Genomic DNA, 27,512 nt, shown 5'->3' on the forward strand with positions numbered 1-27,512 from the left:
AACCAAAATCAAAACCACCACAAGAGCCACAAAACGGCTCTCACCAAAGCTCCTAAAGGTGTAATCAACCCTGCAGCCTTTCTGCACAACCTGGAGCAGTATGTCCTTTCCCCAGCTGGACAGGTGCACACCATCAGGATGGAACAGTGCCTCCATTTTGAAGGGGGAATAACGTGGCCCCCACCACCACCTCCACAAAATGGACCACAATCTTGGCAACTCTCCATCTGGCTGAGTTGATCTTGCCCAGGCAAACAGCTTCATGCCAGTAGTGCCTCTCAAGGAAAACCAATCAAAAGAGGCACAAGCCTGGAAACCATCCCAATAAGGTCCCTAAGTCCGCCTCTATTGCCTGCAACACATCAAAGCCAGGCCTAGAGCCCAAGTCATTCTATCCCTGTTGAACAACCAAGACACCCTTAGACCCTGTTCTGGCCGCATGCTGAAGAACCAGTGGAATTAAGGAATTCTGCAGGATCCCTCTCATGCTGATCTACTTCAAAGAAACTGTAGCCTGAAGGCCAAGGTGCCATTCCCAGCCAGATTCTGCCACACAGAATTCTGTCCAGTACACAATGCTGTGGCAATAGATCCAGACTACTTTGCGCCTCCCTGTAGGAACTACAAACAGATAGAATTAATAGAGTCCAGGATGAATATGTACCTTATACATGTCCAATCTCCACCTGCCCACAGCTCAGATACATGAAGGGGAAAGGTCTATTCCGAGGCCATCATGGCCACCCCGATTCTGAAAGAGTAAGCTCCAAAGTTGCTGGCAAGCAGACTCAAGCAGAGGATGTTGATGAGCTGGAAATGCATGAGGGGGAAACCGTTGGCATGGTCTACAAGGGGGACCCTGGCCACTCAGGCAGGCTGCCAGGTATGCCAACAGGGCCAGAACCAGGCATGGAGGGGTCCCAGCCATCTCCAAGGATATCCCTGTCCCCTGTCCAGCCTCAGAAGATTTTGGACCTTCTGATGGCAAGGTGGATCCTGAGACCAAGTAGGGACACATCACAGAGCTCGAGTGCCCACCCAGAAACATCATGACAAGAGCCAGTCACCAGATCCCAGACCCTGAACATTTCAAAGAAAACAAAGGCAGCCTCAAACAACAAAGCCAAGCCTCACTCCCTGAGAGAGGCCAGATAGCGCAGGACCATGGTTTCCAAGGCAGGCAGGGAACCGAGCCCCCCAGCTTTGGCAGAGAAAGCCAGGAAGCTCGCCAGAGCAGTCCAATATGGCCGCAAGGTAGAGGGGGCAATCAATGCCAGTACTCCCTGCATTATTGTGTGTTCCCAAGCCCCACAGGTCCTCTGAGAATGGATCCAGCATCCGGCATGCATCTGGGGCAAGAGCAAATAACTACTCCATCTGGAAGTGAGATAATGCATCCACGATACTGTTATCAATGCCTGCTGCATAATGGGCTGAGAATGAGATGTTAGCAGACAAGCAAGCCACAAGGTGCATGACCCGCTCAGAGCACAAGGACTTCCTATTAAGGACCTGAACCACCACTTGTCCCTGAGCTGTTTCCACTAGATCACAGCCACTAGGATAGGAAAGAGCTCTAGGAAAGTAAGGACCCACCAGATGTCAGAGCCAAATCAGTGGTCCAGCCACCTCTGGGCACACCAACTCTCCCTCAGGTACACATTGAAGTCCATGCTGCCTGCAGCATCGAAGTACACCTGCAATTCCAATCTCATGTTCTATCTGTCCTGTCATACAGATAGGTATATCAGTCGCCCGCCAGGGGTGGGGGATCCCCCAAGACAGGGGAAACTATGTGGTAAATGTCAGGCCTCCAATCTCCTGCCAGGGGAACGTCGGGGGACCTGGCAACCCTATACAGAGCCCTCCATCTTCTCTTAGGTGAGCAGGATACCCATCTTGGCCATGAGGGACTGAAAGATGTCGAGGCAGTCTGAACATGTGGTGTCACTCACTGAGGCCACAATGAGAAAATTATCCAACTAATACGTGTGCATTCACCCGATATGCTCCTTCACTAACCATTCCAATAATGTGCTAAAGGCCTCAAAGGCATCACATGCCACAGAACAACCCATGGGCACGGCCTTGTCAATGTACCAACAACCACTTAATTTGAAACCAAGCAAAGAGAAATCACTGGGGTGTACTGGCAGCAGCTGGAAAGCTGACTGGACATCACATATGGCCATAAGGGTCCCAGTGCCACACAACCTGGTGAGATCGACAGCTTGGTCAAAGGACGCGTATTTGACCAAGCAGTGTTCTGGGGGTATTGCCTCATTAATGGAAGAGCCCCAGGAGTAAGAAAGGTGAGGAATTAGGCAGTACTTGCTCAGGGGCTTCTTTGGAAGCACCCCCAAATGGGATATCCACAAGTCTGGAGGACTGGGACAGGGTCCTGCAATACCCCCTTGGCAAGCTTCTTGGCCACAATCTCAGGTAATTCCTGGTGAACTTAGGGATGCCTGAGGATGTGGCCACCCAGAGGCCAGGTACAAGATACAGAGCCCATGGCTGAAACCCTCCCAAAGGTAGTTTGCTGCAGCCTTGTTTGGGTAACAGTCTAGAAAAGGGCTGAAAGCCTCCATTAGAACAGAGGTGGCCAGTAGCCCCAGTTACCTAGCAGGACAGTGCCGCAGTGCTCGTGGACCCTCCCTCCCTGTGGGTGCCATCGGAGAAGGACTTAGCAGCCCTGAAGAGCTGCTTGCCCCACAAGAGCCAGGAACAGGAAGGCCAAGGGTGGGAGTCAGGAACAACTGTCACCGTTGTGGTTGAATTTAAATCTGGGCCACTGGCACCTCCTCTAGTTGTACTCCCAGCAGACCCTGTGAGATCACTCCCACCAGCTGCTCCACCTCCCTGTCTTATGAGGATTGGTCCTGCCCCTGATATGAAGGTTCACTAGTCTCAACCACAGATATGTGTCCCACAATATCTGAAAGGTGTGAGAAGCATGCTTGTAGAAGACCTCATTGTAATCAATAGCTGCACTGTCCCTTGAGAGAGCCCAGGCCCAATTTGCAAGAAGGCTGGACAGGTGCCACCCCCTTTCGTGGTATACCGCCTGTACCATGCACATGAAGATGGTATAGCCTTCCAACCAATCACTAAATGTGTGATCCCACCTCCACTCCTGTGGCCCTTTTCCTATCCTTCTTTTTGTGTGTGCGTGTGTGTGTGGTGGTGGGGGGTGCTCTTCCCATCCTCAGCCTCAGGATGCAAGAGGGTGACAACATTAACATAATAGCTACTCAAGTTTCTGTTCCAGAACTTGCAGACCAGGTAGAAGCACCGGAGGTCCTCGTTGTCCCCATATGTGGCAAGGGTAGAAAGAGTGTCCTCCTGTCCACCTGCAGCTCAAATCACTCCAGGGCTGGAGGCCCCCAGCCCCTCACTGTACCTTCTGTGTGCAGGCTAGGCTGGGAGGACAGGAACATGGGCTGTCTCCCTCCAGTACTCCTCTGTCAAGTCCCCATCTTTCCCCCTCTGGTGAGGACTCACCATAAGATCCTGAGCTGTCTGAGTCCTCCTCACAGTGAGAGGATCCTCAAGATCTGTGGGTTCTGTGGCTCCTTTTCTTTGCAGGCCTCTTAAACCAATTTGGGCTACTGGAGCAGCTGCTGGAGAAGGAGCAGGCCTGCCTGGACCACCTGGAAAGCCTTGCATCAAATGTATGTTGGAAATGTGCTAAACAAGAAGAGAGATTTTTTCATATGTGGTGGACATGTAAGAAAGCAAAGAGTTTTTGGTTGCAGATACAATCATCAATTCAGAAGATTTTGAAGATTAAACTCCATCTGAAACCAGAGACTTTTCTGTTGGGAATAATGGACAGCCAGTTGGAAAAAAGTTTTAGAACACTGTTTTTATACTTTATTACAGCAGCAAGTGTACTTTATGCACAAAAGTGGAAAACTACATTGCCTACAGTGAAGGAATGGTTGACAAAAGTTTTGGAGTTTGTGTTAATGGCAAAACTTACTGCATTAATTAGAGAAAGGACATTAGTTAACTTCTTGTCTGAATGAAAACCACTAATAGACTTTTTGCATGAAATGGATAACAAGGATTTGATGACATCTGGATTTATGGATTAAGAAACATGAACAATAGAAAAAAGAGGGGTTTGTGACTAATAGAATAAATGGGATTCTAGAAATGATATATACTGTGGCGGAGAAAATTGGAACTCAACTTGTAGTGTAATCTAGGTGTTTTTTTATTTTCTTTTTTATTTTCTTCTTAATTTTATAGATATATGTATTGTTAGTGTGTTATGTTTAGAAATGTGTGTTTTTTCTTGTTCTCTATGTTTGTTGTTTATTGTCTTGTGGTGTGTAGTTTATAGTTTAAATAAAGAAAAATTTTAGCCAAAAAAAAGAAAAGAAACCCTTGCATCCTTGGCAGCCTTAATAACCATCTGGGAGGGGGCCTCGATAGGCACCAGGGCTGTGACCTCAGGCACTGCTCCAGGCCCATAGGCGCCTAGCTGCGCCACCCTCTCTATAAGCCATTCAAGGGCCCTTGAGAACCCTTGCAAGGTACAGCTGACTTTGGCTCCAGATGAGCACCCACTAGCACACACAGTTGATCATGATCATCCTCTTGGCTTGACCCTGGTAGATGTCCCTTTGGGTTGGCCTCTGGTGCCCTCCTTCAGGGAGCAATCCATGCCCAAGCAATCCATGTTTGCTTGAGCCCCCAGGCAGGAGCCAGCCCCAAATGATATCTTGAGTGGTATGATCCTAGTAGCCCTTGCTTTGTATCTCCCCCCTGTTAAGGGAGAAAGCAGCACCCATGTTTTTTGTACCTCTGTCCTACTGTATTTGTTATTATTATTACTTTGATCCTCTTGACTTTTGGACCTCAAGTCAAATTAGTATGATGAGAACTCCCACCTGCCTGCCTCCAAACCTGGCTCTTGCTACCGTCAAGCCACCCATCCAGGGCCAAGGTTGCAACAGCAACTGCCCAATTGCTGCTCAGAAAAAGGGGGCTTAGGCATAAAAAGCTGCTCACAGCTGCCCCAGCTTCTGCCGCCCTCCTGTGCAGAAGACTCGGAAAGCGAGGCTAGAGGGAAGAAAAAAGGAAAAACAAAAAAACAGCCCCCCCCAGCCGCTTTATTGCCCCACATTTCTGGGGCAACCTTGCCAGTGCCGCCCCCTGCCACTGCTGTGGAGCCCCACCTGCCATCAAAGCTGTGCCATTGCTACGTCCCTGCTGCACACTCACTCCACTCCGTTGCCCAAGTGCCACTCGCAACAACTGTGCAAGGGCCCAAGTAGCCAGCCAATTCATGCTTGCTCAGCATCCCTGACCGGAGCCTGTACTCCCCAGGTCTGCCAGTGGACCCTCCCATACACACACCCAGCACTCTGCCAGCCCACTGCTGATTGGCCAGTCAGGCACTTTGAATTTAGCTGGCTTCCGCACAGCCCACAAGCCTGAGCCCAAGTGAAATGCTGCCACCTTTCGCTACGCTCTGGCAAACTGGATCCATAGGAGACTCTGTGGCTCTGGCTTATTATAACATATACAATGACAGTAACATTTGTCCCCAGAAAATTTTCATTCATTAATATACAAGAACAAATGATGAGAAAAATGGACCACAGACCTGATATTTTACTGATTTCTTATGGACCAATTCCAGGTTTTATTTACTACAGTTATTCCCAGTCTGTACAGGGAAATAGTTATGTTCAAAGAGATCACATTTCAAACAAAGCACTATGATCATAGATTGTAAATCAGCAGATGTACAAGCATCCATCTCCATCTGCAATGGTGTTCCAAAGCAAACAGCTAGTTCCTGATTTCTGGCTTTTGTGGGGAAATAAATATTCATCAACAGCACCGCTTTGTGCTTTTCTTTTAACCTTCCAACTTAAAATACTAAGCTGATACATTTTAGTGTCCTACCTAAAAGTAACGTAATATTGGCAAACCATGAACTGTTCTAACAGTGATACATTTCAATATTAAAAATGATGTTTGTACAGCTGGGTCTTGTTTGTCTTCATTGCCTGGATAAACCAACAAAGAAGTGTTTTGTTTTGTTTTTTAAAGAGGCATGCAATGGTGAGAACATTTCTCATAAGGACATAATGACACTCCTAATGAAATGCTTTACTATGCATTGTATTTCTATCATAAACTGTATTTTAAATGAAAGCACTCCAGTATTTTCTATAATGAGCTACCATTTTGGAGTGCTGGACAGACTTCCAAATACTACTTTTTAAAAATTAATTCTAACATTGTTAAGGGAAGAAGTGTTTGTTGAAGAATACATTGTACTAAAAACAAAAAGTTTGAGCTTCTTTTGCATGCATTTGAATTGCAATGCAGAATTTTATTGCAGCAAGAAGTGACTAAAATGGAATGTGAATGTTTCAGCTCTACAGACAGCTGAAGCGGAAGTCAGCTTCTTTGTCTCCCATTAAAACACTAAACTTAATGAAAAGCACATGCCTTTGCTTGTCTTTACTGCATGAAGCTGAAGTTGATCCATTATTTTTTATAACAATAAGAGCAGCTAGGTTAACATATTAACATGCTTCAATATGTTACTTGAGCAAGACTGATTTACTTTTAAACACAATTTTTTTTGTAGAAGACAGCATTGCTCATGGAAAGAATGCTGGCACGGCTCCTCTCTACCCCACAGCAAGTATTTTAAAGCCTGTCAATCTCTACCGTCGTATTTCAGCCTGCTGAAAATAATCCATTATTTATCTAATCATTTGGAATTAATGAATTAAAAGAAGTGATTGTATTTAGAATACTGTAAAGGAGATCTCAATCAGCTAAAAAGGTAGGTGTTCTCCAAGAATTTATTTTCATAGTAAATAATTTTTTCATACTGTTATAAAACAATTGTACATATATTGTGTATATGGTATCTAGATTACATATTACCCAACTGTAGTATTTTTCTGTAGCAGATAGTTTTCACTTTTAAATGAATTTAATTTCTCTCTTAGTTTTACACAGAACCAACATAGACAATAGATTAGTTTTAGAGCATTGTGATTTTCCTATACAATGATCGCTCTTAATAAAACATTAAAAATATTCTTTTCACTTCAAAGATGGGCTCAGCTTAACCCTGCTTCTTCTTTTTAACTATTTATTTACCATAAAAACCAAATCTCAAATTATGTTTTACAAACTCACCTATCATCAGCACTCACATTTATAAACATATGCTGCAATTTTATCAACTTTTAACAGAAAAATTTGTGCCAAAAATGGTTATACTACACATTATTTTAAGATTAGAAGTATTTACATCTAGACTACTAAGAGTTAATACTCTTTCCCTGTTCCTTTTGCATTAGAAACTGCTGCCAACTAGTCTACTAGCCTTTAAATATTGTTTTGACAGATTGCTTTTTATTTCCAGTCACAAAGAATTCATTCTCCATAGTCCTTCCAGCTCAATACAAGCCTGATCTTTTGAAATGAAGACTTTGCAGCAGTTTGCTCTCTTTCTCTATTTTTTTATGCCTATGGTGAAACTAGCACCACCTAATAAGCAGTCCATTTCATTTTATGACTATGGATTGGCCACTCCGGAAGACACAGTGTTTAACCAAGAGTATGAAGACACAATATTTAAGGAAGATGAAGACAAACCACAGGATGCAGTAAAAAATAAGGTATTTTCTAAGTTATGTTTTACTTTTCCCATTATGCAAACAAATCCATCTAGGCATGTGTACATATTCCATAGGTAAATATTAAAACAAGCAGAATAGTAAAGCAATACAAGATGACCCAAAACAAGTCATTATAAAGTTAAATTTAAACATTTCTTTAAAGCATCAGAAGGAAGCAGGCTCTAAGAAAACATGATTGCTCTCATATGAACACGTAACATGAAAACCATGTGGACCGCAAATAGTATGAGTCAAAGTCAGCCAAAGTTTTATTGCAAAGCTGGAGGGTTTTTTGCTTTGGTTCCTACAGTACAATTTCTCCATTATTATCACTGTCATAAAGAGTGTTTTTTGTACACTGATAGATACAAAAGTCAGTGCAAAACTAGCTATGCATATTTTGGACATATTTGGGAAACCTGCTGTCGTGGAGTTATTTTATGGCCTTTGATAAGTGACTGTCTCTCAGTCTCAGACCCCATTTATAAAATAGGAATACTAGAGGTCTATTTCTTGATCAAATATGGTAAAAATTCTAAAGCACGGTGCACATTAAATGTGCAATATAAATGATGATCTTCAGTATTCTGACATATAATTTTCACTTTTATGAACAAAAACAGAATCCTGCACCATTATCAAATATTACTAAATGTCTACTATATTTAGTTTTAGAATGAACTGCACACACACTCACTGATTACTACATCACACAGTGGCATCTCCTAATTTCCAGTATTTTAAACTCACTACTAGAATGACATTGTCTTTCTCTATCACACTTATGCATACAGATACTACGCACATGAAAATGCAGCATGGCTTACAACCTTATACTGCTGTATTGAACTTAATACTGAATGGAAATAATAGATTTACAGAGCAATAAATCAACAATTGTCTTAGAATGTTTAGGACTGCACTGTTAGTGTTTGTGTGGCTGAATGCTGAAGACAGTGAAATACCGGTGGCATTTTAATGATTACCCATATCCCTACATTATGAAACAGTTTAATTCCTTACTTAACTTTCCCAAAAAGTATCTATTTGCTATTAAAAAGGTTACTTAAAAGTGCAACATTAACAATGACGCATAAATCTCTATTGTCAGTAGATGGCACTCCTGTTAGTTGTTTTTATTTAAACTTATGGATTTACATTTTAATCATGGAGATTCTGTAGGAAATCCGGTCCAATACAACTTAAGAATGTTTAGAGAAAAACAGTGGACCAAGAACCAGGATTCATTAATTTAAACAGGATATGATGAAGTGAATTAAATAAAGTTAAAAAGGACCAATTGCTTATCTTTTCATAATAACAGAAGAAAATAAACCTTACATAACTAACCCATTGTATGCTTTGCACATAATGCATAATATAGGTCAATGTAATTCTTTCCAGATGTTATTGATAGTGCTGCACCTACCTAACCTTATGAACTCATTTATGCAACATGTATGCCTATACTATGACAATTATCTCACTCTTCACTATTTAAATGGATAGCATTTAGGGGTTTTTTCCTATTCATAAACTGAAGCAATACAGTTTTGGCACAAACAGTATGCCAGGGCAACTTTAATTTTTTTTAAAAACGCATGTAGAAAAGGTTTGGAAAACACTACGATATTGTGTACTTTAGCTGTTAAAGGAGGTATCAAAGCATATGGAAACAGCCAGGACTACAGTCAGGTAATGGCAACAGAAAGATTTTTTTCTTATTAAAGGTTTAAGTGTATTGATGAAAAGAGCAGGTGTGCAGATCAATGATCACAGAAGTGGAAGGGATCCCAAGGGCCATCTAATCCCCCTGTACAATGCAGGAAATTCACAGCTACCCCCCCCCCCCCCCGCCACTCCTCCAGTGACCCTTGCTCAAAATCCAGAGGAAGACAAAAAACCTCCAGGATCCCTGGCCAATCTGGTTTGGAGAATTCCTTCCTGCCTTCCCTCTCCCAATCTGCCTAAAATTTTACTGAGTCATACAATCAGCATCGCTGACAGATGGCTTCTGCTTTAAAACCTCCAAAAAAAGGAGGGCCTATGACATCCTAAGGAGGCCTGTTCCACTGAAGAATCATTCTAATTGTAAGAAAGCTCTTCCTAATGTTTAGCCAAAAGCTGTTTTGTTTGAATTTTAACCCATTCATTCTGGTCCAACCCTCTGGAGCAACAGAAAAAAACCTCCGTTTCATCCTCTATGTGACAGCTCTTCAAATATTTGAAGAGAGCTATCATGTCACCTCTTAGTCATCTCCTTCCCAGGTTAAACATCCCCAGTTCCTTCAACCTTTTCTCATAGAACTTGGCCTCTAGACCTCTCAACATCTTCATAGCCTTCTTTTGGACACATTCCAGCTTGTCACAACATCCTTCTTAAACTGCAGTACCCCAAACTGAAGACAATACTCCAAATGAAGTCTAACTAAAGTAGAGTAAAATTATTTAATGTGATCTGGACACTATACATCTGTTGATGTAGCCCAAAATCATGTTTGTGTTTTTAGCAGCCACATCACACCGTTTGATTCATGGTCAGTGTATGGTCTACTAAGACACCAAGATCCTTTTCATATATATTACTGCCAAGACAATTTAGTATCATCTGTAAATTTAATGAGCATCTCCTCATATCTTTCATCCAAGTCATGTATAAAGATGTTGAACAACACAGGGCCAAAGACAGATCCCTGAGGTACACCATTTTTCACTCCTCTCCAAGAGGATGAGAAACTGTTTACAAGCACTCTTTCAGTACGATCTATCAACCAATTACAAATCCAGCTAACAGTAACAGCATCCAAGCCACATTTTACCAGCTCATCAGCAAGAATATCATGTAGGGCCTTATTGAAATCCTTACTGAAATCAAGAAAAACAACATTCACAGCAGTTCCCTGATCCACCAAAGCAATAACTCTATCAAAAAAAGGGGAGATAAGGTTAGTCTGACATGACTTTGTTCTTGAGGAACCCACGCTGAACCAAACCATTATTTACTAAAAGTATTTGTATATCATTTTCTTATATAATTTACATATTATGATTTGCATATCATAAAATGCATCAAACCAATTCACAGTAAAAAAATAGGTAAGAGAACAAAAACATTTCCACAAGCTAGCAGCCTAAAATATGACAGCAACATGACAATGTGTAAAAATCTGCCAGGTAACTCTCAAAAAGACTTCACTGCATGAGACAAAGAACTTTATTGATAAGCTACCAGTTTCAGCTCTTTGACAGTAATGACGTTTCTCTACAAGCACAGGACATATATAGGATTCTAAGCACGGGTGAATTCCCAAATCCCACCCACCCCCCAGGTAACAGTCAGCTAAGTTCAAAAGGAAGCATCTAGGCCGGAAAAATCAGAGTTACTGTTTGCAAAGTCTCAAGGTCGTGAGCGTCCATGCAAGCATCTCTTCCTAGGCTAAGGAGAAAGGCGTATAAGAGGCATACAAATAACCAGGGCTCATTTTGAGGGGGAACGCACAGGAACGCAGTCCCGGCAGTTCTCCAAAGAGGTCACATGTCAGGTGGCCCTGCCCACCTGACATTTGGCCATTTTGGGCCCATTTCGTCCTGTATTGGGGGCCGAACAGCCTGGATTGGTGCCGAAACAGCCCGAATCAGGTCGGTGCTGGGTGAGGGAGCCCTCCCCTGCCCGGCACCAACCCGACCTGGGTCATTTTGGTCCTGATCCGGGCCCAAAAGGGCCCAAAATTGCCACTTTCAGTCATTTTGGGCCCCTTTTTGCCATTTTGGGCCCAATTTTGGCCCTGAATGGCCAGGGTTGGGTCCATAACAGCCAGGATAGGTGATGTCAAGGGGTGTGGCATATGCCAATGTCATGCTAATGACACACTTCTGGTGATGTCAAGGTGCTAATGCTCATATGTTAATGAGTTATGCTAATGAGTTATGCTAATGAGTTCCTCCAGTTCTTTTTCTACGAAATGACCCCTGCAAATAACAGTAGAGACAGCCCCTCCTCTTGCATACTTTCACATCACAGACAGGAAATAGCTTCGGCCTTTAGTTATACCCAGGGCTTTTTTTCAGGGGGAATGCGGGAGAATGGAGTTCCAGCACCTCTTGAAAATACTCAGCAATAGTGCTTGAAAATAATATGATTTCAAAGAATCCCGTGTGTTTCTTCCTCATTTCCCTCTTGAGAGTTCCACCACCTCTTTTCCCAGAAAAAAAAACCCAGGTTATACCCATACTATTAGAGCACAAACATTACACAGGATCTTGTTGGGTATGACAGGTTATGCACCCAACACAATGGAAGCAAAGGGCCTCTAAGAAATACCTTAGTGCAAATCCATGTTCATGAAGAACCTTGTTCATATGTCATAGGTCCCAGACCACTAAGGGCTTTACAGGTCATGGCCATGGCAAACCTGTGGCCCTGACTTGTAAAACCCTTGGTTGTCTGGGTCAGTAAAGCCCTTAGTGGTCAGTTCAGATGCCAGAAAAGAAGTGGAAGCCAATAGGGATCTTTTAATACTGGAGCAATACAGATTTGTTTCATCTTGCTTCTGCATAACACAGACACTATATTTCAGACACCTTTCAAGTTCTTTTTAGTAAGACACTCAAATTCCGGACAAAAGGTTCTTATAAGTTGTGATCCCCTTGGATATCATACCACCTGTTTGGGAATATGCCTTTTCATTCATTGCTTTGTATCATTACATCATGCCATCATGCATATCAAAGTGACCTGTAAAGGCAGCCTATCCGTCTACTGCCAAAGTAGTGGAATCAGTGAAGGAAAAGATCACCTACAGATCCCTCATCCCACTAGATGTCTCAGCTTTAATGATAATATTATATGAAACAGTATATACACTTACAGGGTATACATGAAAAAACACAAGAAAAGCAACCTGTTTTGGTAATAAGATGGAGGGAGTGTTTGAAAATACATTTCAATCACCAAGCAATCTTCCTTTAAATAGTAAGATTACATTTTTAAAAGAATATTTTATTTATTTGCTATAATTTACTATAATTTTTGTTATTAAACATTCCTAATTTTGCCCTATAAATATCTGATACTTGCTATTAGAACCACACTTGTCCAATAGCAGTTTAGCAAATGTTGTGGTATCCATTCAGTGTCTATATTCATTGTGAAATATCACTCAAAGAGATACTTTGTCTAGTTAGTACTGCTGAATATTAAAAAGAATTTTGTATACTTTCCTCAACAGACATCAAAAAGTCCTATAAAGCATGCTTAAATTGAATGATAAAGGCTTGAACATTATTAATTTTGAACAATACATTAATACCTGTATGTATTTTTTTAATCTCCAATGCAAAAGGAAAATAATGGTACAATCATTTTCCATGAAAATGAGCTACAAATCCAGAGAGATGAAGAGGTACCTAAAGCCTCACCAACAAAAGATACAGGTAAGTTTTCACCATATGACAATACCATGCTTAAATAAAGAGAACAGTTCTTAAAAACAAAGTATGGCATACAAACAGACATAAAGCACCGTAAAATTTGTCATGTTTTTAGGAACTGGCAGCTTCTGTAGGTGAGCAGCAAACTGCAGTGATTTACTAGTTAATGTCCTCTCCACGATCTTTTTATCTCTCTCTGAAACTTTTTATAGGAAAAAAAAAGCTCAACCATGCACTCTCACTCTCACAAATATATATCCTAGGCTCTAACAGTGCTCTTTGCAGCTTGCCCAGCAAACACATGTTCATAGACACAAGACAATTGTATTTTTACAAGAAATTGTACCAGTGCAAAAGGAAACAAGGAGTGGTGGCAACATGAGGCAACAATCAGCTACAGATCACTCCTTCTACCAGTTGTCTCCATTATAGTGCCAATGATACAAAGTTGCATGCAATCAGTATTTTATTTTTGCTTCACCATCAAATGCAACATTACCGAGTAGAGAGGCTGAATCAAATTTTCTCATATTTCCCCTCTAGCTCCAACTCTTCTCTACATCATAACACCTGGCCCTCAAAACAGCTTTTCAAAGATGCAGAGGAAAAGAGGAAGAGCTCCTTTCCCTGAACAAAGCTCCACTCACAGTTCTAAGATTCCTACTCATTATTATGGCATTTTAGAATCAGCTAAAAGAAAAAGTATCAGTGAAGTGAGTGCAAGCTTATCTTGATAGTCTGGGCTGGGAATTCCTGAAGTAATATGTGCAAGGTGCATGGTCTGTAAAACTGGAAATGCTTCAGGATTCAAATAAAATGGGAACCTTAATAATATCACATAACAGATATGTAGTATCATCTAAGTTGTTTGAATTTCAGTTGAGCAAAGCACTACAAAGAAGTGATTTTTGTTGTTGCCTGATTCTTAAGTCAGAGTTTATCAAATTATTTTTAACTCCATTCCATCTATCAAACAATTATGCCATACTCTCCAAAGACTTCCAATTGCCATCATACTGGCTTAGTCACAGAGATGGGTCACAGGGACAACAGAAACTTGCCTCAGATCCCACTCTACACCATGGAAGAAAGATTGAAACATAAAGTGCAAAGTAGGAATTGTTAGCTTTTCCTTCCAGAAAAACAGATTATGTGGAAAAGAAACTCAGACAATGGCATTATTTATTTTACATTATTTATAGTCTCACTGAGACTCAAGGTGGATTACACAATGTACAGCAATACAATCAACAGCTAGGGTGTTCAACAAACAATACAATGTGGTATAGGTTGCAGAAATTTGAAAATAAGCAGAAATTCGATAGAGCTGAAACCATTCTAAAACAAAACAATCAGACTGATAATGAGGAGCTATCCTGTAGAAGCATAGTTAACAGCAACAGACAACACACAGTAGCACAGTTTACAGTCACTACTATGCGTCTCTCTGAACCATTTCCTTACAGCCCTATTACCTGTGTAAGAAAGCCCTCCTGAATAATTCAGTTTTGCACACTGCAAAAAGCTAGAATAGGAGCTTTCCTGACCTCTTCAAACAGGCAATTCCATAAGGTAGGGTCCAGTATGGAGAATGTGTATGGGTAGCTGTTGATTTTGCCCATTACATTATTATTAGCAATTTTTTGATCTAAGAGATCAGCGGGACTGGGTCAGACAAGGGGGAGAAACAACATGGGAAAAATTGCGAGCTGGCCTTTTCCCAGTATACGTATATTGAGGACATGGAAAGCTAGTGTGCATGCTTCTTAGGCACTGCATGAAACAATAGATGTATCTTAGGTGACTGAGCAAACAAAAAAGGGTCCATCCCATGGTCCTCCTCTTCCTTCCCAATAATGCTAGTCAAAACCCTTCCATTGTCATCTTAGCGGCAGTTCCCTGAAGCATATTACCAGTAGTTTCTTAGGTTCCTGAATACTACAGGATATACAAATCTGCCAACAGCAAATTATTCTCTCAGAGATAAGAACAAAGAGATCTTTGTTTTTAATGGGGTATTTTTCTATTAAAAATACATCTAAAAGGTTAGAGCATGAAATGGCTCATTTTCCCAAGGTTACTAAATTAACACAGTCAATACTTATTTTACTTTCTATTCACTGAATAAAACTAGACAAAGCAACTGAAAAACAAACTAAAATCTAAAGAAAGGAGTACATCTTGTCAAAGATTAATAAGAATCATAAAATGTTATTTTTGCTTCTGCTAAGAGCATCATGAAGAGAATCTTAATAGTAAAACAGGGAATCCTTCTCTATTGCCTGAGGAATATTTTAATGTTTAAAAAAAACCCAGGGGTTTAATCAAAGCAGGATTTGAAAAACAGCCACTCATCTGATTTCAAGGCAAGAAAGTGTCCATAGATATGTGTGTGAAGGAAGACTAATTAAAAAATGGGGTGGCTACTTCATGAACATCCACTCTGTTTACTAAAATACACAACTACTCCTGATTAAATATCTTCTAGATTTCTATTTATTCTTTTTTTATATATCAGGTTTTATTGGGTTTTTAGTAGACAGGGAAGGGTTACAACAAGACACAAACATTTAGCAGATTCATATACAAGACACATATCGATCGATCCAAATATAAAAAGCCACTAAATAAGTAATTAACACCCCATATACCTTCAAGTTTCCCTTTTATTTTCTGTAGTCATTATTTAATTTCTATGTTTTTTAATCCACTTACTCAATTCCTTATGTCATTTCTAATAATCTTTTCTTTTGTGTATATTACAGATAGATCACCTTTCCCATCTTTTGCATTTTAGCCAGAGATATTAATCCCTTAGTCATTCCAGGAGTAGGAGATGGAAATAGTAGAACAAAAGATATCAGCAAAACAATGGTATACATCAATATATAAAGGGAGCATTTTTGTGCTAATTTTCCCTCTTCCTTACATCTGTTCTGGCCAAGCCTTCCAAACTTGTGTACTTGGGTTTTCATAGTAATAAGGGTGGGGAGGGCCAAATCAATATTTGGTTTAAAGACAATTTTATATTCTATAGGAAATATCTCTTTCCTCTATTTTGTTCCAACCAAACTTATTTACTTGTGTTTTCACATTAATAAGGCTGGAATGGCCACATAACTATATGGGTAAAGCACAATTTTACATTTTAGAAAGATTAGCTCCTTCATCTGTTTTGTCTTAACCATCTGCACTTGTTTACTTGGGTTTTCATAATCGTGAGGTTGAGAAGAGCAGATAGTCGTTTAGTTTAACCACTCATTTATATTCTGGAGAGAAGGGCTATAATTTAAGAATAGTTAAAGCTCCAAGGGCCCAGTTATCACATTATCACTATCTCTTTGACAGTCGATATTCAAAATCTATTATAATATAGAGCCTCTAAAACTTTCATTAAGTCTGTATTGCGTATCATTAAACATATAGAGGAAATCTAGGTCATAATCCGTGTTTCTCCTTGTATCTTTCAAATTAAGAAGGAAAAAAGAGGACAGTAATGAAAACAAAAAACTCTAACTCCATCAGTGCCCCCCTCTCTTGTCTCTTCAGAACACATACAGAATATATGGTGTTATAAAAGAAAAAAAAAGGAAGGAGCCATAGAGATAAGGGGTTAGGTCTGCATTATTAAATCCTATTTATTATTAGGTCTGCATTATTAAATCTATTTGGATTGTAAAAAATAATTAAAAAAGAAAAAGAAAAAAAAGAAAAGAAAAAAAGGGAAAAAATCCTAATCTGAGTCTTATCCTTGTTTTTTCTTCTTTTTTCCTGTAAAATGGTATATCCAGTCCATATTCCATCTGCACCGCTGAAGGTGGATTTCCTTATCTTCCACGCAATTCTGACAAGAGTCGATAAAAATGTTGTTACTTCTCTGTTTATTTTCCTGCTTTAAAATCCGCTGCAGTCTTTTTTCCGCTTTCAGTAGTAGAATGCTAGGTTCTCTCTTTGCAGGTCTGCTTCGTGGCTCCTCCCCTTTCTTGCTACTGCCTTTTATCTTCAAGGAGACGTACTGGTACAATCATCCATTTTGTAGATTATATTTTTTCTCATTTAGCTCTATTTTTCTTTCAGTTAGATCTGTCTCTTTAGAGATTTCTTCTGTATCGTCATTTTTTGTCTTACTTTTATCCACTTCTACTCCAAATGTCTCGTCTGCTTTAATTAATAGTTCAGTCGTTAATTTAGAAATTTCTTGCAATTTAGAAAATATATCTTCTTCCTAGGAAGCCATGTCAAATTACTTATTGGTGTAATGTCCAAACTCATCAAAGTGGTAAAAAGCTTTGTTTTGTTAATTATGTTCAAAGATTTATTGCTTTCCAGCCGTCTGCTGAGAGAGTCTCCTTACAATCTCTCTCCATCTCTCCCTCCTCCCAGCTTTGCCCGGGCAGCCGCCTCGCAATCAGGCTGGTTAGCCCTCATAAAACCATAAAACAATCTCCTTACTTGATGGAAAGCGTTGTGGAATCTCTTGAGCTGTCTTCGGTTGTTTTTATCTGTCTTGTTAGGAATCTGCTTTATTCGCTGTAGTTCATTTTGGCTTGTCAGACTTTCGGTTTTGGCAGCTTCGTAGCCATATTCGCTCCTTCGTTGGTCCTTGCTTTCAGAACCGGTGTCGGGGCTTCCCAGGGGTTGCCAGACCCCTTGAGCTCTTTCACTTTGTTCCAGCCTGCCTCCCTGCTCCAGGGGGGGGGACTTGGGGACCCGAATTCTCGAGTCCCAAGGAACCAGGAAGGTCACGGCAGAGAGCTCGTAAGACTCAGCTGCCGTAAATTCACTGCTTCATCCCAAGTCCCATTTCTATTTATTTTTAAAATGTATTAAAATACAAAAAGAATAGCAGTTTAACAAAGACACTGATTTTAGAACTATGATGGTCCATTAGAAAACTATCCAAAACAACAGCAGTACAATACTTTTATATTTAGAGCAAATACATTGCCACAAAATAGTGAGCAATCTTTCAAGTTTGGCAGCACTCTTAATCCTCCTGCATGTTCAGTAAAAAGGGGAGAATGATGTTTCAGAGCACAATGGAAAGGCCTAAAGTCTTACAGTTGGTAGTCTTTCTGAAATGGAGATCAGGAAGTTCGATGATGCTGGATATAAAACATATTGTGAGCAGACCATAGCCTACTGGGGATAGAAGCCAAAAATGGCTGCTCAGCTTCTGAAAATATAAAAGCCAGCGATTAAAGCCATAGCAATCTGTTGCATCACAAAGAGTACAAGAAATAATAATACAAGGCTGATGTGACATTAACAAAGCTGGCCATTAATTTTAGGTAATGTGCTAAGAGACAGTAGAAGCTGAATTGGGTTGCATTACCGCTAGGGAACACGTAACCTCCCATTAGCAAGGTCCTATCAGAAGATATCTTTCCTTAGATACGACTACAATTTTTTTTGCTTTTATCAGTTTTCCTCATTATTATCTTTAAGTCCACGTGAACAGATGATGGTGAACTGAATATTAAATCCAATATATTGGTATTTCATAAATGTGTTCAATCAAATGGAGCAGACAAAAGACTTGCATGATGATAAAAAAGAGAGTGACAGAATGTCCGCATATTCCTATACTAGTAACAAAGCCCGTTGGGGGAGGGGGGAAATATAACGGGATCTAGAAAAGGCAGGGCAGGCGGGGCAGGCATTGCTGCCTCGGCCACACCCCGATTTGGTCAGGGGCACCAGGATAAAATCTGCTCCCAGCGCAGGAGCACCAGGATAAAATGCGTTGTCTGGAACACATTTTCTCAATTATATAGATAGATAAAATGCATCATTTGAATATACTAGTTTCACTTCCTAAAAGTTTGTCCTAGACTCTCAGCCATTTTTTTCAGTCTTCTGCTTTATACAGAAAATGAATTATATGCTTTCAGATTTGCCTACTTGTCTGCAGTGTGCTTGTTTAAGTGGTTCAGTTTACTGTGAAGAAACAGATATTGAAAGTGTTCCAGTTCTGCCAAAGGAAACAGGTTACCTTTATGCACGATTCAACAAAATCAAGAAAGTTAAAACTTCCGATTTTGCTGAAATTCGTAAGTACATCTTTAGAATTTACCTTATTTAAAATTAATTGTATAATACTGGAAATTTGGAGTAATATAATTTGGTTGTTCTGTATAAAGTAAACTGCATGTAACTGCATATAATTCTAAACATTTTACTTGTAGTTACTCTAATTTTAAACAATCCCCTTGCAAGCTCCCTGGATACTTATAAAATATTAGAATGAGCAATGTTAATGTCACAGGTCTGGGGTTACCAGGCCTGGCCCGGCCACCAGCGGGAGACTGGGAAGATGGGTAGGTGGGCGTTGGTGTTATCTCACTTCTGGGGAAAACTCAGAAGTGATGTCATGCCTCTTTAGAAAGTGTCCAAAATTACATTGCTAGAAATAACTGGCATCACTTATAGGGAAAATCCAGAAGTGATGTCAGTCCTTTGTAGGAATTGCCAAGACACTATCATTTTACCATATGGTTTAACCAAATTATATCATGCTGTGACGTAGCCATTTTTTAAGTTTTATTTTTCTCCCACCACAGCAGCAGGAAATGCCAGCTGGGGGTGGGGATTTCCTGCTCACACCAGCGGGCTGGTCACTCTACACAGGTCCATTATAGAGAACTTTTTGTTACAAAAAAATTATTTCTGCAATGTGAACTAAAGAAATTATGGAGGTAGGGGTGCAAAATGTAACTGATGAACTGATTTTAAAACTTTTCATTTATTAAAAGGTGCTCTTGTTTAATTGTAAGTATTAAATTGTAAGTATTAAAAACATTTGAACAATTAAAGTGTGGCTAAAACATACAAATGTCATCTAAAAACAAATGCCATTTTTCTTCAGAACTGTTTTATTCATATGCAAATTCAAGCAGATTTATTCTAGTAAATTAAAGGTCATATGATTAATCATATCAATAGGGATATTGTCTGAAATATTCACACAGTAAAATTTAGGCCACTTGCTGAGGAAGCCTGTTTACCATGAGGTCCTCCTACCATGTGGCACCACGACAGCTTGTGGGAAGATTGGGAGAGGGGAGGGACAGATGTGACGATCTTCCTTACTACCAGGTTGTGTTCATAGGGGGTAACTGTCCTATGTCAAGGACATAGGGGTTTTAACTGTCATCACACAGAGACTGGTCCTTTTCAGTGTTGGGTAATCTGGGGACAGCATTTGTGTGCATGGCTGGTGTAATTGGTGAAGAAAATTCCAGGAAGGCAGTCGTTGTGCTGTTGATATGCAGTTGCAACTGGCAAACTTATTTCATGGGATCAGTTTTTCTATTATTCTACACCAGTTCGGTGTAGCGGTTAAGAGCTGCAGGACTCTAATCTGGAGAACTGGGTTTGATTCCCCACTCCTCTGCTTGAAGCCAGCTGGGTGACTTTGTGTCAGTTATAGCTCTTCCAGAACTCTCTTATCCCCATCCACCTCACAGGGTGATCATTGTGGGGATAATAATAACATACTTTGTAAACCACTCTGTGGGCATTAACAGCACAATCCTAAGAAGACTTCCCTGGGAGTAAGTCCTATTGAACAGACCTGAGTCGGATTCTGAGTAGACCTGCTTAGGAAGGTACAATTTGTTGTCCTGAAGGGTGGTATATAAATTGAATATTATATTATTGTTGTTGTTGTTGATGGTGATGACAACTAAATTTAAGATTAAGTCAATTCAATAAAGGAACCAATCAACAAGCCACATCACAGCAAGCTACAGGTATCATACACCATGGAAAGGAATAGAAAAATGAATCTGAGAAGGGAGAGATAAGAGAGTATGACTCCATGAGGGTGCACCTCATGCCAAACCTCACTTTGGTGACTGGCTCTGTGATGTCTGAACTGAGCCAGTATGAGAGGTTTGGGCCACACTGGACTACTACAGGAAGGATGATAGATAAGTGGCTTGGTGCAACATGAGGTACTGGAGCAGTGAGGTACTGGAGCAGAGAAGGAAAGAGCTGAGCTCAGCAGCTAGAGCTTCCTCCTGTTTCCCAACTGGAGATGGAATCTGGGCCTCCAGGTCCCTCAGGCCTCAGATGTGGAGGGGTTATGCTCACTCAGGTCCCCCCTCCCATCAGGGTGCTCCCCACTTGTCCCTTCTGGCCATCTCTCTGTGCTGGCTCTAAGAAAGGAGCAGCCCCAACTACCTCCTCTTTGGCCTGAGGCTGAAAGGGTTAATAACCACTCATAGCCTTTACATGTTCCAGCCCCTACTGCTTGGACCAATCAACCTTTGGGGGCTTCCTCCATCTCCACCAGTGAGCCCACTTGCCCCCTCCTGGCCTATCAGTTCCCTGGCTGGCTCTCTGCTCCATGGCTGGTTTTGGCCCTCATTGTCTCCCATCTGTGCATTCCTGCTGGCCAGCTGAGCTGCAAGGACACAGCCCTGCCTTCCAGCCAAACCCCTGCAGTCCACCTGTGCCCCAGGAACAGTGCTGGCCTCCAGCTCTGAGATGGTCTGTTGGACTCTCTGAGCAGACAATTGCAGGGGCCTCACTGCAGGGGCATCGACTGGGACAGGACAGGGCACCCTGCCTGTTCCTGGACATCTAGTCAAGAACTTGAGCTACAAATAAGGTTGAAATCTTGCTATGAATTTCCTAGATACATTGAGGCAAACCAATCTCAGCCTCGCTTGCTGCAATAGGAGGACAAAAACAACTTAAGTTAATGGGTTATAGTAAGAATTACAAGAAGATAACCTGAGAAGAACTTAGAGCACTTAAATGTACTATATTAATGCTATATATTTTATACAGATTTTGTACAGGATTCTTATATAATGCCTGTCTTGAGTGGCCTACTTAGAGTGAAATTTACTTCCAGGCCCAATTCAAGATGCTTATTTTGAGCTTTAAATTCCTAAATACACTAAGCTCTGATTCTTTCAGTGAACATTCCTGCCTCCATATATATGAAAGCTAGGTTACTTTAAAAAATGAACAGCTCTGGTACAGGTCTTGTATGGTTACCTTCTAATCTTTCTACAGTCAAGCCAACACTTTCTCCTCCAAATATGCCTTCTAATAGTTCTTGTTCAGTTTTAATGTTGTTCATTGTATTTATTTTAAAACATACACACCTTTATAAATGTGAGTGAAATGCAGTATATTATATATAAATATAAATTTTAAAAATTATATTGTTTTAACCACCATCTATTTAACAATATTATTTTGCATGTTTCTTTTCAAGCCACCCTAAGAAGAATTGACTTTACTGGAAATAGAATAGAAGAAATTGAAGATGGGGCTTTTGCAAAGCTAACATTATTAGAAGAACTTTCACTTGCTGAAAATAGGCTTCTCAAGCTTCCAATTTTGCCTCCAAAGCTAACTACATTTAATGCAAACCAAAACAGAATTAAAAGCAGAGGAATTAAAGCAAATGCTTTCAAGGTAACAGAAGTATGGTTAATTTTCCGAGATAGCAATTTTCCCCTCAGTACTAAACAATATTAATTGGTGTATGTTTTATCTTGCAGTCCTTACATTGTTTTCTACCTAAATCATTCCACTTTTTGGCACTGTTAATGTAATATGTCCGATACTTAAACTTTTTTTCAGATTTCTGTACTCCTAGTCCTATTACTTCGTTTATCATCTTATTTTAGTTATTGATTGCAATGACTAACATTGTGTAATCTGCCTTGAATCTCAATGAGAAAGGTGAGAAAGATGGACAATAAATAATGTAAATAAATAATAAATACACTTATTTTCATAACACGGACTACATTTACTTTGTCATTCCGCAGACTACAGCTCACAAGATTCAAAAGATAACTGAATGTGATTAACAAAAGTATTATTTTTGCTCATAGACTGCAACTTCTATACAAAATGTAGATCTCTTGGTTAAATTACTTATAAAATGATCCATAAATAGACTCCATAATTTTCTTCCCTCTGTCTCTCATTTTTTTCTTTTACAGAAGCTGACCAATTTATCATATCTCTACCTAGCACAAAACGCACTGGAATCTGTCCCCCTTAACTTGCCAGAGAGCCTGCGTATTCTGCATCTTCAGGTCTCAGAATTCTTTTCTTTCGTTGCTGTTGCACAACAAAAACCAATACCGTTATAAACTGTGGTTTTAAAAACATCCCCCATCTTTCTAACATTTTGCTTATTATTCACTAACTTGCTATTATACAAGAACCTGCACATGAAAAGCAACAGGGTGCATAGTGACCATAATAACAGCATGTTTCTATGGGTACAAGGATTTCCACCTATGTAATATGATTTAGACTATGGTAAGCCCCAAATTTTCCCCCAGTCCTGTTCCTAGCAGTCCACTCTTCCCCAAGAATAGGCTTCCAGGGGGTATTTCAGGCTGCCACATTAGAGAGGAGGCAGGAAATTTATGCATTCTGTGGGCATAAATCCTTGGGCCGATGGAAATGACTAGTCTAGACCCAGACTCATGAAAATGCCCTATTGGCAGCATTACACGACTACACTCTGTTGTTAAACTGATACGAAGTACCTATGAAGAACATTTTACTTCACTGTAGCAAAGGACAGGATCCCAAAGTCCTAGGTAAGTGCACTCATAACCTTCCATTCACCAGAGGCTTTCTGCAGATGGAAAGGAGTGAGCAGTTTGTGCTGCAGCAGGAGGAAAGCAAGGAAGTCACATTCCACAGACAGTCAACCCAGAGATCCAAGTCACAACAACAAACCAGATGTGCTTTTGACTTTAGAATCACAGCCAGTGTATGTGTTTGGCTTGCTAAAGGGAACATTGAGCAAACCACTCAACAAGAAACATTACTCACTCTTGAACTACCGACACTATTAAAGGCCATGTTTTGGTAAAAACTCCCACCTGTAGTCTGTAACAATTTGCAACTGTACAAGAAAGAAACTTACTAATCTGTATGTAAATCACCTAATTCTTAATGTAGGATACTACACTGGAACAATCTAGTATGGCAAGAGCTACTGCAGAACCCTACATTTGCAAAAAGAGCATGGAAACAAATCATATCCTATATTGCTCATAGTATAAGTTTGCATAGTTTTTTTACAAAAATAGTAATTTATGTTAATCAAAACGTAACTTTGGATGTTCGAAATTATTAAATTCACTCTTTTGGTTTACAGTATAACAACATAACCAGCATCTCAGACGACACTTTCTGCAAAAACAACAATACCCGTTATGTTCGTAATCGCATGGATGAGATACGAATGGAAGGGAACCCAGTCATCTTGGGAAAGTACCCCAACGCTTTTATCTGCTTGAAAACGCTGCCTATAGGTTCATGGTTTTAAATTGCTAATGAAACTGAAAGTGGTTAAAAGAACATAAAGATAGCCATTATATCATTGTTTTAATGTCTTTCCATGTTAATAACTTCCCACACGTATTCATGAAGTTTAGCAGTTATAATGTATTTAGTTCTACCATAAGTAACTGGGCGAAGTTACACCTTTTGATTTATTAAGCCTGAACCTTTTTTATTTCTAAAATATAGAAAACATAAACCAGTAAAAATATTCTTTGTACATTGGAGCTAACCCTTTTCATGTGAAAAAAATCAACAAGAATTCTTTTAAAATTAATATTGCAGATCTGTTGTATTAAAACTACCAGTGCAACTTGCATGATATAGAAAGCAAATAGTGCTAATATAGGAAAATATAAAGAGCTGAACTTGCTGGACCAAAGCAAGCCTCTGTTATTTTCTTGCCAAGGCAAAGAATCTGTACTCTGTATACTATTGTGTAATAGTCCACAAGCGGTAGCATGGGACACCAGGAAGGCAATGTGCATACATGGGCACGCATCTTCTTCTGTGTAATTAGAAACAGACCTGTAAATCAGCATATCGCCCCCCGCCCCCGCCCCAAATTGTTGGTTGTAATATCACTGAGATTGTTGAAAAGGAGGAAGAAGATTGTGAGCCCATAACTATTGAAGGTTCAGGTATCTCAGGCTAAACATGGAGCAGCAGCGGGAAAGGGGAGCAGGGATAAGAACTAGGAGAACACAGAAATAACATAGACTATATAGGAGTTAATGTGAAAGGTGCAGGATGAGGAGGGAAGCAGCAGCAGACGATTATGAACTAGAAAGGTATATCTGATTAATTTTCTAGTGGTAGATGCATGGGGACAGAAGATCCAACATTTAAAAGAGAACAATCTCACAATATTTGAGAGTGATCCTGATCCTACTAAAAGTTGAAAGCTATTTATTGAAATCAGAATCACTGAGAAACTATATGGCATTATTTAGATTCATCTTTCTGTTTAATACCAATCAAATTATTTAGATTCATCTTTCTGTTTAATACGAATCAAATTAACTACTGAAATAAAACTAATCAGCCGATTATAGACACACACAAAATGCTCAGCTTCAAAGGCATCCTTTTTTGTTATAAGGATATGAGAAAGGCAATAAATACAAAATATTTATCTTAGAAATGTATTACAAAACAACTGGATTATGCTATACTACAACAGGGACATTTCAAGAAGTTCCTCAAATCCATTTAGAATGGACAGATCTCCTTGAAGGGAGAGCTAGCCATTTAAGAAACACTGAGTACATTCCTTAGAATTTTACATAGCATTTATACTAGCTGCAATCTTATGCACTTACTTGAAAATCATGCTGTCTATAAAGCAATATTTGTGAAACTTTTATTGCATATATGATATACCATTCCTTTTCTCAAAAAACCACTGTTTTGATCTCGGTTATGACCAGACTGAATTGAACCACTTTCAGATGGGCTGTTCATCTGGTCTCTTGAGGAATTACTCAACAAATCAAGTTCAAGCCTTCTTCAGAAGCACCTTATTGGTCAATAAATACTGATCTGCACTCTCTCCCTTTCTATACTTTGATTAAGCATTGGAGACTATTTTACAAGCTATCACATTATGATGTAACTATGTTATTTTAACAACATTATGTATTAGACCTCAGTTACATGATAATTTTATACAATGTGAAACCTTAAAATATTACTGTCTGATTTTCATTTGCTAGCTTTTTTATTGTCTAGAACTCTAAATGGCTGATAAAACAAGTTGTTGGGGGCGGGGGGAGGAATGGTCAGACTTTCCTATCTCCTTTGTAAGTGTCTCGTCTTATGTGGCTGGCCATGACGACAGTCTGGTTTCACATGATTCCCCATTTTATCAACTCTATCATGATACAAGAGCTAAAAATATACACCTAAAAACAACAATTAAAACATGGGCATGAAGGAGGGATCACAGAAGGAATACCAAACAAAATGAAAAAGTCGTCAACCACTGACAGAAGATGGCAACAGAATGGGACAGATAAGTCTCCCTGTGGGGATAGAGTTCCAGAGTTTGGGTGCAACAGCTGAGAAGGCCCTCTTCTGCCACCCGCCTGCTCCCAGAAGGCAGGGGACACTCAAAGCAGGGCCTCTGAAGATGACTGCAGTGGTCAGGCAAGTTCATAAGGGAGTAGATGATACTTCGGGTATGTTGGTCCCAAACCATAAAAGGCTTTAAATGTCACCACCAACATCTTGAATTGTGCCAGAAAAACTGGGAGCCAAAACTGGAGAGATATGGTACCTACAATCCACTCCAGTCAATGCTGAAACATTCTGCACCAACTGAAGTTTCTGAAAACTTCTCAAGGTTAGACTAAATAAACTAAAAGTATCCCAAACTGGACAAAACAGGATCCTGGCACCATCTGACACTGTCACTTCTAATAACAGTCCAAGTTGGAACAATAGTGAGAAATTTTATCTGCAAAGTACTTAGCAAAATAGCCACAGTGGAACTCGGAGCAATCCACCTCCTCCTGCAGACCAGATCTCAACAGGCCTCTGACCACCCAGAAGAGCTCCGCGGGCCTACACTGTGCAGACAAAATGGTAGCAGAAAGTGTTTCTTTGCCATCACCACCACAGAGTAAGCTTTATAATGAGCTCCCACCCATGTCTTATCAGAGTCATTCTGAATAGTCCTTCACTGTCATTGTAGCTTTCTCCTTTATCTTTTCTTCAGCCACAGCCCCTCATTAAAACCTGGGCTTTAACACTTAGGAGAAGGAGCCTAAGAGCAGTCGTACCACTCCAGGTCATTTCTTCATTCCAATGGTTAACGAGAGTGTTGACAGGAACACCAACTACATCAACAGGAAAATCTCTTACAGCCATCAAAAAGTCATTCGGAGGCAGATCATTCCCCACGCCAGCAGATTCTTGGTATTCTTGTACGTTTGAACCCAAGCAAATAGTGATCGGTCCGTGACAAAGGAACCATCATCAATTCCTCCACCCTTAGATCACATTCCTCCTGCCCAGAACAAAATACCAGATCAAGAGTGCAACTTGCACAATGTGTAGAACCAGCCGTTACCTGAG

The 27,512-nt window shown here is 40.1% G+C and overlaps 2 protein-coding genes across 2 annotated transcripts in view; one reads left to right on the forward strand and one right to left on the reverse strand.

The window, feature by feature from the left end:
* CENPP (centromere protein P) overlaps window positions 1-27,512 on the reverse strand; it is a 270,026-nt gene that overhangs the window by 225,544 nt on the left and 16,970 nt on the right. The window lies entirely within an intron of this gene.
* Window positions 6,498-26,141, forward strand: OGN (osteoglycin). Its single transcript, XM_054976146.1, has 7 exons — window positions 6,498-6,820; window positions 7,412-7,667; window positions 13,010-13,100; window positions 18,992-19,150; window positions 22,333-22,535; window positions 23,072-23,167; window positions 24,250-26,141. The coding sequence occupies exons 2-7, from the start codon at window positions 7,470-7,472 to the stop codon at window positions 24,418-24,420; spliced, it is 918 nt and encodes a 305-aa protein (XP_054832121.1). The 5' UTR covers window positions 6,498-6,820; window positions 7,412-7,469; the 3' UTR covers window positions 24,421-26,141.

The sequence above is a fragment of the Eublepharis macularius genome, chromosome 4 (genome assembly GCF_028583425.1).
Source record: "Eublepharis macularius isolate TG4126 chromosome 4, MPM_Emac_v1.0, whole genome shotgun sequence".
Lineage (NCBI taxonomy): Eukaryota > Metazoa > Chordata > Lepidosauria > Squamata > Eublepharidae > Eublepharis > Eublepharis macularius.

What these genes read in the sequence shown, in the direction of transcription:
- OGN (XM_054976146.1), top strand. Translation starts at nt 7,470, where the DNA reads ATGAAGACTTTGCAGCAGTTTGCTCTCTTTCTCTATTTTTTTATGCCT. An exon ending in AGGATGCAGTAAAAAATAAG is followed by an intron (nt 7,668 to 13,009) that starts GTATTTTCTAAG and finishes CCAATGCAAAAG; the next exon opens with GAAAATAATGGTACAATCAT. An exon ending in CTCACCAACAAAAGATACAG is followed by an intron (nt 13,101 to 18,991) that starts GTAAGTTTTCAC and finishes ATATGCTTTCAG; the next exon opens with ATTTGCCTACTTGTCTGCAG.